General features: G+C 56.7%; 1 protein-coding gene across 3 annotated transcripts in view; it reads right to left on the minus strand.

The window, feature by feature from the left end:
- Positions 1–19,552, minus strand: part of NEK6 (NIMA related kinase 6) — an 84,040-nt gene that overhangs the window by 46,605 nt on the left and 17,883 nt on the right. Inside the window, exon 1 of one of the 3 annotated variants that reach the window (XM_061199945.1) lies at positions 2,468–2,901. The exons of the other annotated variants lie outside the window; for them this stretch is intronic. Coding sequence (XP_061055928.1) covers positions 2,468–2,543 — 76 coding nt within the window. The 5' untranslated portion in view covers positions 2,544–2,901. Of the gene's footprint in view, positions 1–2,467; positions 2,902–19,552 lie in introns of those variants that run through there. 3 annotated transcript variants of the gene reach the window in all.

Here is a 19,552-nt window from a genome sequence, read left to right on the forward strand (position 1 = left end):
GACAGAGCCTGGCACATGTGAAGGGCCCTCTGAGGCTTTAGCTGCTACCAGCGTCATTACCACCGACCATCCCTGGGCAGTGGAGGAGAAATTGTCTCCATGTGACAGACATGGGAACTGGGGCTCAGAGAGGGGCAGGGACTTGCCCAGGGTCACACAGCTGGTAAAAGATAGAGCTGGGGCTGCTGGACCCCCATATCATGCTCTATCTACTGCACTGCACGGCCTCTTTGGAATGGCTCTGGAGCAAATACCCTCCTCGTCACTTACGAGATCTGGGGCTGCCTTTGCAAAGCCCCCCGACATGCTCTTCCCGCCCTGGACTTCGGCAAGCCTCTTACTAACGTGGGGTGTGTCCCAGGGAGATGTGGGGGCTTGGGTTTAATCCAGGCACTTCCTGGAAGCGATCGGCTCCCACACCGGGCTGGGCTCTGAGGCTTCCCAAGAGGCCTTTCTGACCACAACTGTCACCTGGGGCGCTTGCTTCCCAATTTCTAAAACTTCCTCTAGGGGAAAGTCACATCCCTTCTTTGTCTCCTGCCAAATACCACACTTCGTGGAGGCTGGTGGCTCATTGAGGCCTTACCCTCCCAGTAAAAGACGACCCAAGACACCAGAAGGCTCAGGCCAAAGACCCAGCTTGGGGCAGGTTTGGGGGCCTGAGTGGATAGGGTCGTGTGGGTGCAAGTATCTGTCTACACCTCACCTTGCCCCCCAACCCCGAGGTGGAAGCAGCGAGTGTCTGCCTGCCCTTTTCTGCATGTTGTATGTGCATGTATGCGTGTACGGTCAGGCCACAAGGCTTTGAGCCCAGCCATGCTCTCGGTCTGTCCACTGGGGTAGGGGCGTCACCGCCCCTGGTTTGGGTGGGGCTGGTAGAGGCCCACGTGGCTCCCAGGCTGACAGGGAGAATCACAAAGACAACCTTGGAGACTCAGCTTCGGCTGGACGCCGGACCCTGTGCCGTTTCTCTGGGGAAGGCCCCTCTTCAGTCCTTCCTGTTCAATGAACAGCTTCACACATTGTTTTCCCAAAGGAGGAAACCATCCTGGTGACTTCACACCCTCCTACACACATGGAATGAGTGACCCAACGCCAGTGCAGGCACCAGGGGCTATCTCTGCTTGTCCAGCAGGCTCCTGGCAACAGAAGCTTAGGATAGATGCCCACAGCTGGGGGCCTTCAGCCAGCCGGGAGAGGAAAAGTGCCACAGACCAGTACGGCCCAGCACACCCCGACACAGAGAGAGCTCTGAGGCCCAGTGGGAGACCAGGCAGCTCACAGGCTGGCCACTGGTGAGGTCAAGGCCGGACCAGCTTCAGCATCAGCCAACATCCACGGCAACACCTCCCCTGAGCTGATCAATCTGCCATCTCCCAAGAAACCCAAGCAGTGCCATCGCCCCCCTTTTGCAGATGAGGAAACCAAGGCTCCAAGGGAAAACATGACTTGCCAAAGTCAGTCCACACAGAGGAGAGAGCTACCATTTGAACCTGCTCCTCGGACCAGGGAGCCTGTGAGTAACGAGAGAAAGGGATGCCACCGACTTCGTGTCCCCACACAAGGCCTGGGCAGTAAGAAACGCCCCACCCATGCAGACCGGCTGTAATGACAGCGCATCGCTAGCGGAGCCCGCCCTGTGGGTGCGCCAGGCACGCGCCAAGGGCCGTGCACGCCTCGTTCCACCTCACAGCCACCCTAGGCGGGGGCCGCTGTAATCCACGTAGTGCAGAGGAGGAAATGAAAGTTCAGACTGGTTAAGCAACGGGCCCAAGGTCACACAGCAGGCAGTAGGCAGAACTGACACTTGAAACCACGTCTGCCTGACTCCCGTAGTCCATACCTCCTTGGACAGTGAGGGACTGAGTGAATGAATGAATGAATGAATGAATTCTGGCCCAGAGGTGTGGCTCTGGCTACTGTGTCTTTCCCCCACCCCGGCCCCCCTTCCCTTCTGGTCTTGGGATAAGCAGACGTTGCCCATTCATCACTTGACAGGAAGCAGCTCGATCTCAGGCCAGAGTCACGGGGGCCTGGGAGCTGTAGGGGATGAGCCACAGATGGTGTCTGGTTTCCTGACTGAGCCTGGGCGCCCTCACCCCCCGCTCCCCAAAGCCACACTTGCCACTCAGATTCCGCAGCTCCACGACCAGCAGGAGCCTGGCTCCTCTGAGACACGGGACCACGTGCAGCCCGGGAAGGGCGGTGCAGCCTGTGCAGAGAGGTCCCTGAGGCCCCTCCTCAGGGCAGTGGGGCCTCTCACCGGGTGGGTCTGCAGAACCCGGAGGCCAGCGGCTGAGGGGCAATGCAGCACCCACCCAGCTCACCTCCCCGGCACCCTACCCCGTCCTTTTCTTCCAGCTCCCCTCTCCTCACCCACCACCCACCCCCATCTCTCTCCAGCCTGGGGCCTCCCTCCAGATCTCCAGACTCCAACCACCAAAAGTTCCAGGCACTGAAGACTCACCTGCCCTTCCCTGGGTCTTCATCTCAGCGACGGGGTCTCCTGTCTGCCCAGGAACGCGGCAGAAACCCAGGCTCATCCCCCGGACGCCTCGCCCTCCCTCATAGCCCACACCTGGTCTTCATCCAGGGCTGCTGATTCTTTCCCCAAACAAGTCTCCACTTACCCAGAGCCCCTGCCCTCTGCTGGCCTGGCCTCTTCTCTGTGGGGTCCCTGTAGTTGCCTCCTGCCTGATGCCCTGACCTCCAGCCCACCAAAGGAGGGTCCCCCCACCAAGACACAAATCCTAAACCTGCTGCTCCCCACCCAAAACCTCGCAGAAAAAGGCCCACACGTCTGAGCAAGGCATCCCAAACTCTGTCCAGCTGGCGCTGGTCTGCCCTCCTTAAAGCCTACCCCGCCCCAGGCCCCTGCACGTGAGGGCCTCTCCTTCCTAACCACACAGCACCCTGGACCTTCCAGGCCCTTCCACACACCAGCCTCTGCCTGGAACCTATGACCTCTCATGGGGCAAAGTCCCCCTCCTGCGTCAAGACCGGGTCCTGGGTCGTAATCAGGCTCAGCACTTCCCGTGGGATCCTGGGAAAGTCCCGCCCCCTACCTCATCCATAAAGAGGAAACAGCTGGACCCCGCAGGGTGGACACCCAGGGGCAGTCAGGTGGTACCAAGCACCCCGCAATCTCCCAGTCAGTGGAGGGGGGCTCCCCCACCCTCCTGATGCCCCAAGCAAGAAACATCTGCCTCCACGCTCAGGATCCTCAAGGTCTCAGATCAGGCAGAGATCACCAGGCAATTCAAAACACATCACACTCACACTGCAGGGCTTCCCTGAGCCTTTTTAAAATTGAGGAGGCTCCAGATCACCTTTCACTTTCTCCTTCTCGGGTAATAAAACCCAATTCTGGAAGGAAAAAATGTAGGAGCTGTAAACATCTCTCAGTTCAAGGAGCAATGAGGCATTTGGTTTCTAGCCAGGAAGGCCTTTGGCTCCAGGACCTGGTGAAGGAAGGTCTGCTGAGCACTTGCTCTGCACCAGGGAGTGACACGCAGCACCTCAGCACACCCCTCCGCCATGTCTGCGCTGCCCTCTTCCAGATGAGGAAACGTAGGTGCCGAGAGGTTAAGTGACTTGCCAAGCCCTTGCCGCTGGTAAACGGCATGCACCCGTGTTAGAACCCAGATCTGACTCTCTCCAAAGTCTGGGTTTTAATCTCATCTGCCTGGGGACATCCTTGGAGACCACTATGGAGCTGGGGGAAGCTGGGGGGTCTCACTCTGCGAGGAGCCTCAGACCCCTTAGGTAGGTCCACCATCCCAAGGACCCCTGCCCTCCAGGGAAATGAACTTGCTCTCTCCTCAAGGCCTTGGCAGGCTCTGCCTCCCTTGCCTGGAATGAACTGCCTCCTGGCAAACCTGGATCCTCCTTCCGGGCCCAACCCAGGGCACCCCCTCTAGGCAGCCTTCCTGGACTCCTCCAGTCAGTTACTCCCAGGTTCCACTGACCTGGTCTCTGTGCCATCACTGCCTGCACACATGTTTTCTTCTCCCTCAAATGGAGATTTCCTCAAGGGCAGAGACCAAATCACTCTCCTTGTGGCCCCAGCAGGCGGCAGAGGGAGGGCAACCCACTACGTAAACACCAGAAGCCAGGAGGGAGAAGCCTGGGGAGAGCAGAAATTCCTCTTCTCCCATATCCTGTCTCAGACCATGCTCCTGCCCTGCCAACCAACAGCCGAAGGGGGAAACCCAGCAGAGCAGCCCTCAGGCAGATGGAGGCTCAGGGTTTGTAAAAAGTTTGCCCCGGGCCCAGGAGGACATCCATAATCCCACCAGTGGCCTCTACACAGGGGAAGTTCTTCAACCCCTGGCCTCCCCTAATTTCCTCTCCTGCTCTCTTTTTAAGGTTTGAAAGGGTGGCTTTTCCTGGCAAGAGAAACTTCTGTGGAGAACTCACTGCTCAGACATCAGGAAGGGGCCCAGGTAGCCAAAACCCACGCGGGAGACATGAGAATTCCTTTTTCTGCTTCCCTCGTAACCTTGGGAGTTCTGGCAAAGCCCGGGATCACCCAGTGTGAAACTGCCCCCCATTAACCTGGGCAGTGACAAAGGTCATGCCAGGCTGATGGCACTGGCCCACTGGCAGCTCCCACCAGGTGGGTGGTCAAGGGGGCAGCGGTGGCAGAGGTGCAGCCAAGGTCAGGTGCTCTGTGAGCCCAGGCCCCGGAGGTCTCCGGGGCCTGCCTCCCTGTCACTTGCTAGGCATACCCTCAAGGGCAAAGGCAGTAGCCCCAGGTGGCAGGAAAGGGTGATGGGCTCGCCACAGCAGAGGCAGGGCAAAGGCCGGTACCTTGCAAAGTGGCTCCTGAGAAGCTCCGGGGAAGGTCTCGGCTCAGGGCTGAAGTAGATGTGAGCACGGTACCGGGACCTCTGGGGATCTGTGTGGCCTCCCCATGCCAGGGCTGGTGAAGGAGGAGAGGCCAGCCCTGTCTCCGTATGGGACTTGCCCTGCCCAAGACTCCCGTCCCCGGCCACTGCCAAAAGGAAACTCCCCCACCATGAGCTGCTCCAAAAATAGCTCTGGCTGCCACCTCCGTGGTGAAAGGAACTTGTCACTGCCACCAGGGACCGGAATCTGATGGCAGTGGCCGTGGGTCAGCCTTGGAGAGAGCGCGTGTGTGCCGGAAGCCAGGGGGCTTGGAACCGCCCAGTCCTGCTCCCCCATTTTACCTTCCAGGAAACTGCGGCAGGAGGGCAAGAGACTGGCCTAGGGCCATGGGCACAGCAGTGGCAGTGCCTGGCCAGGACCCGGCCTCCTAAACCCACCCCCTACCCACATGGTCAGGCAAAGGAACTTGCCCTGCAGGCTCTACCAACCCCTCACCCCCACCCCAGAACCCAAAACACTGACAGCAGACGCCGAGGTCAAACCAGCCTGGGAGGGATGAGGGGTCCTTCCCTCACCCACAGTGCTCCATTCCCACCCACCCCCATGGGGGCCAGCCAACGCTAAGAATCATAAATCTTCTTGCTGTCCCTTTAAAAGCTTAACCCTTTCTAATCTCTCTTTTGTGAGCTGAACCAAAAATATCTGTTGCCTAAGAGATGAGAGCCTTGGTAGGCAGCAGCTCTGGGTTCAAGTCCTGGCTGTGGCGCGCCCCAGCTATGTGGGCCCCAGGGTTCTCGCGGGTAAAACTGGGACACAAATAGTATGCATCGCCCCGGGCTGTGGAGGGCTCCATAACATCAGGGGCCTCACAAGTGCTTAGCCCCAGGCCTGACACATACTAGAGCCCCAATCACTGGAGTTACTGTTGATTATTAATCCTTATTCTGGCCCCGTGCTCTCCCACACCAGGCTGTGGATCCAGGATCTGAGTGTTCCCACCTTCCCTTCCTTCTACACATCCTTCCAGCTGCCGTCTCCGTTCAGGGCCTGTGCTGACCACTGGTGACCCCAAGATCGCATGGATGGAAACCCCCTTGCTCTTACGGGGTCACAGGAGAGAACCCAGAAACACGGGGACAGATAACCACAAGCCAGAAAAGAGCATGAAAAGTGTCCCCAAGAAAAGGACTGAGAGACCCTCACTTCGTGACCCAGGCAAGATCACGGACAGCTTCTTACAAGAGGTGGAGTCTGGGGTGGCCCGGAAGGATAAGCAGGTTTCGCACCAGAGGGGACGGGAATTCCAGCTGAGAACGCAGTGGGATCAAAGGCGCAGAGGCTGGCGGACCTGCGGGCACGTGGGAGAAGGCAGGGACGCCTCCAGGCCAGCCCCAGCCCTCCATCTCCGAAAAGAGCTCCCGTGGTCGGAACGTGCCTTCCTCTCCAGAACGAGAGCCAGCTCCACCCTGGGCAAACCACCCCCCACGCCCCATCTGCAGCTCAACCGCTGGGACTGGCGAGGGCATATGGCAGCTGAGGCCCCAGAGGACACACGGAGCCAGATCCTGGCACCGGGACTCGGCCACCTGCCAGCACACCTTCCCCGCCAGCCGGGCCCAACTGTCGGGCATATGCCAGGTGTCGGCCTCTGGGTGACTGCGGCTGGGCCCAGGCCAGCCGTCCACAGGCCTGGGTGGACTCCCCGCCCGGGCCCCGGTTCACGGGGCACCCCTGGAGGACCATCCTCCACGACCCGGCGAGGTGGGCGGCATCAGCCTGCACACATAGCAGAGGCTCCAGACAGGCCGGTCAGGCCCCCAAGTTGGACACTTCCTGCCTAACCATTGTTTTTCTTCTGCTTCCGGCCTCCTTTCTGCTGAGAGGAATTCCCTCCAGGGCTCCCATCTAGGACATGGTAGCACCCAGGGAAAACACAGATTCCTGGAGCCTTCCTCTTCCTCCGGGGCCAGGATGGCAAGAACCTTCCTGAAGTTTACCTTTGCTCTGATCAGCCTCCATGCCCGCGGGCACACACGCACTGCCAGTCACTCCCCGCCTGTCCGCCTGGGACACAGAAGAGAGGGTGGAGCTGTGCTGAGGGGCACAGACAGGCCCGCAGTCCCATCAGCCCCCAGACTCTCAGGGCCTCCTGGGTCACCGCGACCCTCCAGCACGACCTCCGTGCGGCTCAGCGTGGCTCGGTCTGTGGGCGACAGTGTCTCCTCCATCTAGTCCTGCCACCCCACGCAGAGTTACGGGCCAGCACACTATCTCAGCTTCCAGGGCCGCACCACAGTGGCCCTGGACCTTCCTGTGTCACATTCCCCACAGGATCCTCACGGACCCCGAGTCGGGCCTGGGAAATTATGAGGCCATTTTTAACCCCTCGAGGGTGAATCCCGCTCTGAGCCGCGGCGTGTGGCATGGTGGCTCAGGACTCACAGGGTCTGGGACTCTCAAAGGGCCGCATGGCCTTGGGAAAGTCATGGCCTGTCTCTGGGTCTTGGTTTCGCCACCTACAACATGGGTGGGTCAGGCTCTGCAGTCTTGGGAGGGCTCTTATTGTGCCGACACTTTTTATGAGACTGATGGAGAATCTGCAACTCGCTGGCGTGCCCTGAAATGAGCTCCGGGAGCCTGTATCTAATCCTGTGCTCATGTCTGGGAGGAAAACCAGACCTTCTGGGTCTGGAATTGCTAAGGGACACTCTCTCTGATCTTGGAAGGTTTTGTGAGCCCCCCAGCCCCCTGCACACTGCCCTCCCCACTCGCAACAAGCCACAGCCATGTCGGGGGATGGCTCAGAGGCCTCCCAGCTCCCAGACACACAGTCATGGAAGTGGCGATGTGTACACAGTGGGGTCCACACACAGAGCATCCCTTAAGTGCCAGGTGCAGGGCCAGATCCTTGAGGGGTGTTGGCAGCTCATGTGCTTACAAAACGACCCTACAAGGCAGACAGTGCGTCCATTTGACAGATGAGGAAAGTGAGGCTAGTGAGGTCACGTGACTCGCTGGAGGTGTCCCAGCTGGAGAGAGGCAGAGCCTGGATGGAAATGTAGGTCTGAGTCCTCGTGGGGGAACCAAACCCAAGTGCTTAACTGTGTTACAGAATCAAAGTAGGGGCCATTGATTCCACCTCGGGCCAATCAAGGGGGCTGCAGGGAGGTAGTGGCACTGGATCTGGGACCCAAGGGCCAGGAAGTGATGTAAGGCAGCCCAGCACAGGCTCTGGAGTCTGACGTTCAAATCCTGCACTGCCTCTGTCCAGCCGCAGGAGCTTGGGTCAGGCCTGTAGCCATGCCTCTGCAGTTCCCTCCTCTGTAAACAGGGGGCTGTGTAGGACCGACCTCGTGGGGTTGTTATGAGGACCGCGTGGAGGACACGCCGGCAGAATGCCAGCAGCTCAGGACTATCAGGACTAGGTATACACAAGAGCTCAATCAATGTGGCTGTTGCCACTATTATGATTACCATTATCACCATTAAAAACCAGTGCTCATTCAACAGCGACATCCCTGCAACAAATATTTCTGGCAACCCACTCTGTGAACCAATTGTCACAATAAGGCCGGTCTTCATTCCCCAGGGGACCCCAGTCTCATGGCCAACCAGGCCCCTGGGCCTGTGAATGTGGCAGGAGGGGACCACAGCCTCTGGGGATCTCCCCCTTTTCGGGAGGATGGGAGAGGCCACACTGGCTCCTGCTGCATTTTCCCGGAAGCTGGAAGTGATGGCAAAGCATTTTACAGAGTTACCAGGACGATGAACCTGAGCCATCCCCTTCCCCCCACTGCCTCAATAAAATAAATCTTGGCCCGTGCTGGCTGGCGAGAGACCTTATATATTTACATGACGATCGTGCCTCATGATCACAGGGCTCGTGATTCCAGCAAGCAGCGTGTGGCAGGGATGACAGTGGTCCTAGGAGACTCACTATTTTCCGGCGACTTTTATTGTCCATTATATCCCGGCGTTTACAGGGCTCTGCTCCGGGCCTGGCAGGAATATCGCACACGGTGGGGCTGGCAGGCCTTAATATTCCAGTCTCGGTGTTGCGGATCAGTTTTCGCATCTCATCCACGCCACCCCCGAGTCTTTGTGTGATACCGAGACCCCAGGCAGCTCCAGGGGCCCTGGAAGGAGAGGGTTGAGGGGTCTAGAAGCACAGGTAGGCCCACCCAAGCCATCTGCTTGGTTCCAGTCTGCTGTCCCAGGCCAGCTGACACTGCTAACTCTGTGGCCTTCCTTGGGCACACGAGGGGCTGTACAAAGCAGAGGGGTGCACAGGTGCACTGGAGCCGCGACTAATGGCTTGCGGGGGCTGCTTGCTAAATTCTCAGGGACTTTGTGAGACCGTTATCATGTTGGTTGCTTGCAATCAGGCACGGTAGGAATACTTACACCCTGGAAATTGGCAAATGCTACAAATCAAGGCTTTATACAAATCCCTCTCCCTCCCACCCGCCACCCCTCTGCCCAGGGACCTGTTTGTTAAACACCAGCATATCCCAGGGAGGGGGTGACCCAGCAGGCCCTCGTGAGCACCTGGAAGGACACATGGACTTAAGAGTCAGGTGTGAATCCTGACTTCCTCACATACCACTTGTGTGTGAACTTAGGTAAGTTACTTCACTTTTTGAGCCTCAGGTTTCTTATCTGTAAAAGGGTGACACACCTAAACTCCCAGCACCTCATGGCAAGTTCCCTGGGTGATGCTTGATATATAGCAGGTGCTTAATAAATGATACCTATTGTCATTCACTAATGCAACACTTACTGAGCACCTACTGTGTACCAGACACTGTCTGAGTGATAGGGATACAGAAATGCCCCAGGGGACGACAAATATCAAATCCTCCACATCTGGACAGTTCTTGATTGTCTGCAGAGGGATTTTTACCCACACCATCTTACGAAGCCTCATGACAACTGTGATAGGTGGGCACAGCAGGAATAGTGCCCAATTTTGAGATGAGGAAATGGGGGCTCAGGGCTGGGCATGACTTGCCCGAGGCCCCTGCCAGGGCCTATCAAGAGAGGGCTCAGCTCCAAGTCCACTCCAGGCCCACCATGGCACCCATCTCTGAATTCCCAGGCCCAGCCGGGCTGGCCCCACTGATGGTGCCGGGAGAACCCAGGGCGAGGGGACTCCGGGTCTAGGATCCTCGGTTCTAGTCTTGGCTCCACAGCCTCCCTGCTCTGGGTCCTTCCCCTCCTGGGCCCTCAGCTCCCCATCAGAAGGCTCAGAGGGCTGCACTCAGGATGCTGTTGGCCCTGATGGGTGAGGGTCTGCCTCTAGGCTTCCTGGTTTGGCCAAATGTCTTTCTGTCCCCCCAGAGCCAGGGAGGCCTTGGGCATATAAACATCTCCTGAGCCCCAGCCAGAGCCCAGGAGAGCCAGGGCCTCTTAAGCAGGAAGGAAGAGGGCCGTGAGCTGGGGCTCCCATCCCCCTATTCTGGGCTTGCCATCTCACCCTGCTGGCAGGGCTCACCCACCCATTTCACAGATGAGAAGACTGAAGCTCAGAGAGGGGTGGTGTCACCAGCCTGGGAGCAAGATTCATCTCCTAGGCTGGCAGCTTCCAGAGCTCGTGGCTGCGGTGCCCACCAAGCCCTTCGGTTCTGACGCCTTGGGGGCCTGCAGATGAGACAGTCCTGGCCACCCAGCCTCAGCCCAGAATGGTCGAGGAGCGTTTCGCTGAAACAGGAGAGCAAGAAAAGTACTGGCAACTCTGATGACTCAAATAACCTTTGAAACTAGGAGGTGGGCGGAAGTGGGCAGCATTTCTGATGGGTTTCACCTCACTTCCTAGAAGGATGCATCACCAGCTTTAGTTTAGTCAGCACTCACCCGACTGTCAACGTAGACCTGTGCTCTGGACGGCACGTCTCAGCTCGCTTGTTCCCAAAGAAATTACAGGCTGGCAGGTGGGGGTCATCCAGCCTGTCGTCGGGGTTGGGGGGGACTCTTCTCATTTTACAGATGGGGAAACTGAGGCCCAGAAAGAGGGCGGGGATTGGTTCAGGGACACACAACAGGGACCTAAGTCTTCAAACTCCTTTGCCAAAAGGTTAATTTTTCTCTTTGGGGAGATAGAAAAGGAGACTCTCTAGAGCTTTCAAAGGAAAAAAGGGAAGAAAAAAGAACTAGCAGCTGAATGGAATTGCAACAAGGCCCACAGCCAGCCCGAAGAGGTTTCCGAAATTCTGTACAGTCTGAATTCTTACGGGCTGAGGGGTCACGCGATTTCCTCTGCAGAAGGCAGAGTTGAAACAGTCTGACTGAGGGGGCCAGGGGAGGAGGGAAGTGTCCACAAGACTAGGAATCATGAGTTTCTGTCTGGCTGCTCTGATGACTTGCTGGGTGACCACAGTCAAGTCCCTTGCCCTCTCTGGGCCTCAGTTTACCCTGATTTATTTACTATGCACCAAGCCTTGCTCTAATGCACTTAAGTGAGGTTAACCTACTTACCCCTTATATAGCACAGCTGGGGTTTGAAGCCAGATAGCGTGGCTCCAGAACCCACACTCCAACCACTGAGCCACAAGACCCTCCAGCCTGCAGCAGGCGTATCTCCAGAGTCCTTCCTGCCCTCAGGGGCTTTGCCCATCTGTGGCTTGGATGCCAGCAGGCAGGTTTCTAAAGACACTAAACCATCCTCCTTAACTCGCCTGCTGCTCTGAGCTGCTACCTTATCCATGAACTCTGATTCCTTCACTTTGTTCAGCAGCTTTTATAACTATTTTAGCTTGGGAGACCCTCGGGAAACTCCCAGGTCACGGCAGCCAACGACCCACCTCTTTGAGCCTCGCTGGGAGCCGAGAGTCCAAACAGGAATGGACGACCCCGCTGTGATGTCCATTTTGGAGTTTTACACTCAGGTCGGCCTCTGGGACCGCAGGAGGGAGACTGCCATTCAGGCATCCAAGAAAGAGAGAAAAAAACATCTATTCATAGCCAGACAGAACCTGCTCTATGGAAATCACGCTACCGATGCGACAAGCAGCCCAGCTGTGCAAGAGATTCCCAAAGAGCCTGACCTGGGAACATCCACGTGGAAGGCTCAAAGGCTTGGGTGGTCACCAAGCTTATAAAATCTGCCTGGATGCTCAACCATGAAATTCCTGAGGGCATAAGGTTCTGACCCAAAACCTGGGCTTGTCTTCCAAAACAAAATTCTTCAGACAATGGACATTTTTTGGCTTCAACAAACAGACTGCTGATCTCTGTTTCACTCTGATCTCTAGAGTAAGGAACACTCATGGTGAGAACACGCTCCCACCCCATGCCATGCACCGTGCCACGTGTTTGGGTCCACCTGGTCATTCCCAAGGGTGGGTGTTACTATCTCCATTTTGCAGATGGGGAGACTGAGGCTCAGAGAGGTGCCGACTCCCACAGCTGGGAGACGGCAAAGGTGGGGTTTGAAATCTGGTGCCAGTCTGGAGCGTAGGGGGTTGGGATGAATCCCAGTGGAGCCTGCTGTCTGCATCATGAAGGGGACCTCTAGCCAGACATGGAAGCACAGGGAGAGTTCTGTGGGGCGGGTGCACACGGAGTCTCGGACCCTAGACGCACACGGGCTTCCCTCCACACATGGGAAGAATCCCTGCAGAGGGACGGGTTGGGAGGGTTGGCCCAACAGCAATTAGAATCACCCCGTTGAGGCTGCCTCAGTCCCGCCTTTCCAAAGACACTGGAATCCACTAACTGGGAATGCTGAGCTGAGCACCCAGAAAATCTCCCACGCCGCGTTCGTATCATTGCATCAAGGGCAGGTGATCATTAAACACACGTGCAGTCGCTGCCACGCCACTGTTTTATTCCTGGGAGCGGGAGAAACCCTGAATCCACTCATCTGAGGTCTCATGTCTCATCAGAGACCTCAGAAAAAACCCCGAAGAATCCACCAGTCTACTTCCTATACTTGAAAGCAGGAAGACAGGAAACTGAGGCTCAGAGCAGAGAAGTGATGTGTCCAAGGACATTAAACCGTTTGTTCAATTGACCAACACATACTGGGACCAGCCTCCATCCTCAGTGGGGCTCCTTGTTTAGAGAGAGACAGGAGTCCCGTAAGCCGACACCTACAACCCCATGTGATGGCTGCTTTGTACACCCAGGGTGTGGAAACACAGGGAAAGCTCTGTGCAGCCCGCCTGTGGAGGCGGGGGGTGTTTCCTCATTAATAGGAAGCTGCTCTGAGCGGAGGAGCAGGGGGAGGCCTCTCCAGGCAGAAGGCACAGCCTGTGTAAACGCCTGGAGGCTAGGCGAGCCCAGCATCAGCTGCGGGATAGAGGCGCTAAGGACAGCAGTGGCCTCAGGTCTGCAGAGGGGAGGGAGCAAACATCTGCACGCAGAGCTGGTAAGGGGTGCAAAGCCAGGGCCAGAACTCGGGTTTCCAGACTCCCCTTCCAGGGCTCTTTTGCACACTCTGCCTCCTGTGGTACCAAATCTAGGTATGATTTTACTCAATGGGTTACGTGATGAATTAAAGCCCCAGTCGCAGTTTAGCAGCAACCAGCCTTCGCCTACGCTACATGCACACTGACTTCCCCACCCCTTCCCTGGTCATCCCAGGTAACTGTCCACGGACAGGAGGAAGGAAATGCCTACAGAGTCTCCCTCTCAAGAGACCCTGCTGGGGCCCTATCTCAGGAGGACCATAAAGTTTACATTCTGGGCTCCAAGACACTCTCTCCTATTTGGTGAGTAGTTATTGAGCATCAACTGTGTGCCAGCCTCCGTGCTAGGCACCGGAAGGATTCATAAAAGGTGGTTACAACCTCTAACTCACTCAGCCATCCCCTAATCCTGAGATGGGCAGAAATCCCTACTCCTATCACCTGGGAGAGGAGATGTGAGGCTCAGAGAGGCCTGGGACGTGGTTGTTCAAGATCACTGGGCCAGTAGGGGTCGGGCTGGGACGCTCCCCCGGAAACATCTGGTTACAGGGCCTTTGCCAAAAGAGATAAGCATCCCTGGGGGAATAGAAGAGCCTGGATCCCTCCTTCCCGCCCTGCAGGCTGCCCTTTACCCACAAAGCAGGCAGAGGCTGCACTGGCAGACGCCACCCAGAAGGGCGGGGCACTGTCATTATGGGGAGGGGCCGCTCTCCCAGCTCAGGGAGCACAGCCAGGGCTGGCGGCTCATGCAGGGAGAGGAGAGGCTCTCGGCTCTAAGCTGCCCTGGCCGGCCGGTGACACCGAAGGGCTAAGTGCTTGTGGCCAGTGAGGCTAGGACACAGAGCACGGACACTGGGGTCAGCGACACCCTGGCCAGGTCACCTCCCGAGTCTCTGAGTCTATTCAGCGGGGGTGACACGACCCGGCCCTGGCTGTGGTGACAGCTCTCCCTCCCTGGACCGGGGTCCTTGTGCGCTTCCGTCTCCTCTGTGGGAATGTTGGTGGGGCCCCTGGGTACCCTAGTTAACCCAACCCAAATGGCTGCAGACACTCCGAAGTACTAAGGCTCAGCTACGCCCTATCCAGACAGGTCTGCCTCCTCACCCCTCAGGTCCCTGTACCAGGTCAAACAGCATCCCTACAAAACTCACGTCTACCTGGAACCCGGAAATGTGGCCTTATTTGGAAATAGGGTCTTTGCAGATGGAATCAAATTAAGATAAGGTCACACAGGATTAGGGTGGCCCTAATCCAATGGCTGGCATCTTTAAAGCAGAGAGAAACTTGAACTCAGAGACACACGGGGAGAAGGCCATGTGACAACAGAGACAGAGATTGCAGCGATGTGTCTACAAGCCAGGGAATGCCAAGGACTGCTGGTAACCACCAGAAGCCAGGAGTGAGGCATGGAACAGACTTGCCCTCAGAGCCTCCAGAAGGAACCAACCCTGCCAACACCTTGATTTTGGACTTCTGGCCTCCAGGACTGTGAGAGAATAAATTTCTGTTGTTTTAGCCCACCCCGTTTGTGCTGATTTGTTATGGCAGCCCTAGGAAACGAATACACTCCCCCCGCCCCAGCCCACCAACCTCAGCACAGCTGGCTTTCACGTGCAGCCGCAGTTTCCCAGGTTCTCCAGGCACTGCAGACTTATCGAAGACTCCCTCAGCCTCAACTTCTGTTTTGGGTGCTGAAGAGGAAGTAAATCAGTGGTTCCCAGGTCTGGGGATTTCACAGGCCTGTAAAGCATCCCCCAAATTCTGAAGATAGACATAAGGTTGCCAACATTTTCTGACATCTAAATAAAATTTCTATCTGTGATCACCATCCTGCATAAAAGAAGGACACCCGACATAAGAAAGTAGCTGATGCCAGGCCTGTCCTTAAGTTTTCTCATGTTACCATGGATCAGCGAGAATGTCACACAGTTTGGGAACCAAACTCCAGCCGCTGTGCCCTGCTGGGTGACTTTTTTCAATCCTCGACGAGGAGAAGGGAAGCTAGCCTCCTCCACTCTCCTCTGAGTACAAAAAGGAGGTTTTCTCCATCTCAGAAACTTGACAAGTATATTCCAGTTAACCTGTGGGTAATTCCAGTTAATCCCCTCTGAGGACTGGGTGCTCTCCCAGCTGGAGGGAGGCATTCCAGGCCAGTCAATGAGGGAGGATCAAGAGGAAAAGAAAATAAAAAGGAAAAGGAGGAGGGAGAGGGAGAGAGAAGCACTGGCCCTTCTTGTGAAAAGAAAATCAAATTGTGAAATTATGCAACGAGCAGACATCACGGTCCGCATGACTCCAGCCCTCTTCAAAGACACCTCGTAAACCCACGCCCGGCCTCGGAGGGAGAGGCCAGATGCCTGGCGCTGTGGGGAGGAGCTTTCGAAACATCTGGCCCCGGCGGCCTGATGACCCAATGGAAGCCAGTCACCCTGTGCTCCGTGACCGCTGAACCCACGTCTGCCTCGTGGTGACCAGTGAGGTGTGCCGGCAGAGCCGCTGGGGATTAAAAAGCTGTCTGAGTTCAAGGAATGTTTCTTTTCCAGTAACTCGAGAGCGCTAATCCCATCTCAGAGATGCCCCCAACACTGGGGAAACTCTGGCCTGGCCGTGACGGGGTGGCCTCGCCGGGACAGTCTCAAGAACCTCAGAAGATAAGGCCGGACGCCCTCGCCTTCCAGGGCTGGAGTCCCTCTCTCCCTCCCTCCCCTTCTGCACGCCCAGGCCAGGGGCAGGGTGGGCCCCAGTTCTCAGGAAGCCAGGAAACACACTCTTTTCTGGGCTAAATGCCCAGATTCCTTGAGCAGTCATAGGACACGCTTTTTCTGAGCTGATCCAAAGCCACAGGCACGGACTGGAAGTTTCTTTGGGCGGCATGAACCTGCGGGGACCCAGGCGCACCTGGAATTCCAGGCTGAAGGCCGGTCAGCGAGAGAGGCCCCAGCTGGCCCCGGACGGGCAGGGGCTCCCTCCTGCCCCGGTGGGTGACTGAGGGCACAGAGCTGTGCTCTTGTGGGCCTCTGTTTCCTTTCCAAGAAAACGAGGTTCCTTTATTCCGTCATCATTTGCCAGGCTTTTCTTGAGAGGCTCGTGGAGCCAAGCACTGTCTGTGGCACAAGGCAGAGAGGGCCCTGTCCCTCCAGAGGTGTGTGGTCAAGAGGTGGATCCAGACATGGCAGCAAACAGACACGGTCATTGCTGACACAATAAGTGCTACGGGGGAAATGCAGCTGAGGAGTGGGCCGGCGGGTACAAATAAGGCTTCACGGGGTCGCTGGGACAATGAAATCAGATGGTGCAGCAAATTGCTTAGCAAATAATCAGCACTCAACAGATAAGTGGAGTCCTCCCTTCCTCCCGCTGCACAGGTGGGGCAACTGAAGCCAGAAAGAGAAGGGCTGGAGCAGGCTGTCTAAGGACTGGGGCGCTTTGGGGGCCTTACTGCCCCACGTTTTCCGGGGAGCCAAGAGAGGCCCCACCAGCCCCACCTGACCCTGCTGGACTCCCTGCTCTTTCTTGGTGGGAAAGCCTCTGATATCATGCCCCAGGCTAGACCACTGAAAAAGTCTAGCCTTCTAAATCATCACGCCCCTGGCCAGCCCACAAAAACCACCCGTTCTCCACCAGCAAGACTGTTCCAGCAGGTGAATGTCCTCCCTGAATTTAAATCTGGGGTCCTTCGCCTATTTGCTAGGAAATCTTGGCCAACTTTCATCACCTCTCTGAGCCTCACTTTTCATGATCTGAAAACGGGGAGCCCTCCCTAAAAAGCTTGCTTGACATGTTCAATAAGATCGTGGAAGCAAAGTGCCTAGGGTGTGCCTGGCACACAGGAGGCCCACCTGCCCCGCCTCCACCTGCACCAAGGGAAGGGGGAGTGTGGACCTGGTCTGGGCAGCCGGGTGCAGCCCTAGGGGAGCTTGGCATCAGGAGGGAAAGGCTAAGTAGAGGGGCCGGCGCTGTAACCGGAGTGGAGGGTCAGATGCGTGTAAAGACCAGCCCCGCGCCTTCTTTGCTGGGTGTCTTGGCCACGATCCTCACCTCTCTGAGTCTCAGTCTCCCCGGCAGAAAAATGGGTTCTGGTGATGATGAAATGAGACCTCACCCAGGTATGTCAAGTCACCCAGACAGTATCTGGCACATCAGTCCGCTCGCCCTCATTCATCCATTCTAAAATGTCTGGGTTGCATCCCAAGTGGGTGCTGGACCCTGTGGGGGGCCAGGGTGGGAGGGGTGCGGCCCAGCCCCTTGTTGGTGGACAGACCCGTCTCCTCTAGAACCACCCTGGCATTACCTGGCTCTGAGAGGGGGCACAAAGGGGCTCCTGGGCTAAGCTAGGCTCACCCTCTGTGGGAAACGATGCCCAGACAGATCCTGGGAACAGCCGGCTCACCCCCTGGGTGCCACTGACCCCATAACACGGCCTCACACCAAACCTGACGCTGTGAGCCCCTCGCTGCGTGCCACACATCAGCTGTAAGACAGGCCAATGACCGGGTAGGCCAGGGGAACCTCTGACCCCAGCCCGCTGCCCCCAACACTCCGCAACAACGTGCCACAGACAAACATTAAAGCTCAGAGCTGCTCGTCTGAACAGCTTCCCTTCTGACTCCTCCAGACCAACCAACCAATCAATCAATCAATCGATAAGGCGAGAATCGGAATTCAATCATGGTGACAATACAGTGGGCTCCCCAGGAAGCGAGTTAGAAAACCGGGGCTCTTGCAGATTAATGAGACTGCCTGGAAATCGGGGAAAATAAATGTATTCCCCGGGCAGACGCACTCCCATTAACTCCGACTTCTCATCCCAAGAAAAAAACACGCAGAAATTCAGATTTAGGGAAAATAACACATCCCTGGCACTTTTTTATCCCTTCGCAAAGTGGCTGCTGTGAGCTTTACATATTTTATCATTTATTCGCACATTGTCCCCAGCAAGTTGGTAGGCGCCGGCCTTGTTTTTCACAAGAAAGCTGTGAGAGAGGCTGAGGATGTGGAGGTGAGGGGCCTCCCACCCCGACACCCAGCTGACGAAGGGCTGGGGAAGTGGGTGGGAGAAAGCCAAAGGTTCTTTTTGGGTGGAATTTCAGCCTCAGGCAGCTGAGAGGCTCTGGGGGAGTCCACACCGACAACCACCCCAGCCTCCCGGACTGAACACCCTCCGTAACACCAAACCGTTTGCCACACATGCCACCAAAAATGCCATCCTGACCACACCTCCCTCCCTTATCAACCTTCAAGCCTTCCAGATAGTCATCACTCTAGAGCACAGCAACCAAGGCCTCCTTACTCCTGACCCCAATCCCAGCTGACACCGGTCATCCACCACATCAGCTCCACAGAGCCTCTTACTGTTTCCTGCAACCCACTGCTTCACACCTCTGGCCCCTGCACTTCCTGTGCCCTCCACCTAGCTCCCCCCTCCCCCCACCTGGCTCACCCCTACTGATCCTCAGGTGCTTCCAGGGGAGACAGATCTGGGTTCAAATCCTTGCTGTGTGATCTTGGATAAGCCACTTCACCTCTCTGGGCCTTGAGTTCACTTATAAAATGAAGCCATGTAAAGGTGAAAACTAGAAGATGACAGCACATGTAAACCCCTGATGGATGCTCTGTTAAAAAGGAAATCATAGCAGTAGGAGGAGGAGTTGTTTAAAAAAAGATAGCTGATAATTCTATATAAATAATTCCATACTGTTAAGAGAAAAGAGCTGGCATTTGTGGAGGAGGCACCGGGCATGGGGCATGGAGCCTCCACCCCAGCCAGGCCTTTCCCCTCTGAACACACCCCAGCCACACGCAAGCCCCCTGCTCACGATGAGCCACTGGGAGTCAACAGCCCCTTCAGTCTCTTGCAGGAATTCCTTGCTGCTTCCTGATTCTTCTTGTTCCCCCCTCACTCTCAGTCTGACCCTATGCGCCTTGGCCTCACTCCATCCCCACCCCTACCCCAAATCCAGGCATCAAGTCAAAGGGCAAAGAGCTCATTACCCCTTCTTTACTGATGAGGACACTGAGACGGGCCCATCAGGAATCACTCCTGAGGTCCTGAAGCAGTTTAAGCCACAGCGGAATATTCTTTCAACCTGCAGCCTCGACTTTGCTCCCTGACACAGGTGTCTCCAGGTAGGAGCCCAGACTGCTGACACTGGGCCCCTCCTCATCTCTGCTCCAGGCTGCCCATCTCTCCCCCACTCACCCAGGCCAGCCCCCATCCCCTCTCATCCACCCTAACACCTGCAGCGCCCTCCCACACCGCCACCCCCAGCCTCCACACAGGCCACGCATGTGCT

Source organism: Eubalaena glacialis, chromosome 9, assembly GCF_028564815.1.
Source record: "Eubalaena glacialis isolate mEubGla1 chromosome 9, mEubGla1.1.hap2.+ XY, whole genome shotgun sequence".
In the NCBI taxonomy this organism is placed as follows: Eukaryota; Metazoa; Chordata; class Mammalia; order Artiodactyla; family Balaenidae; genus Eubalaena; species Eubalaena glacialis.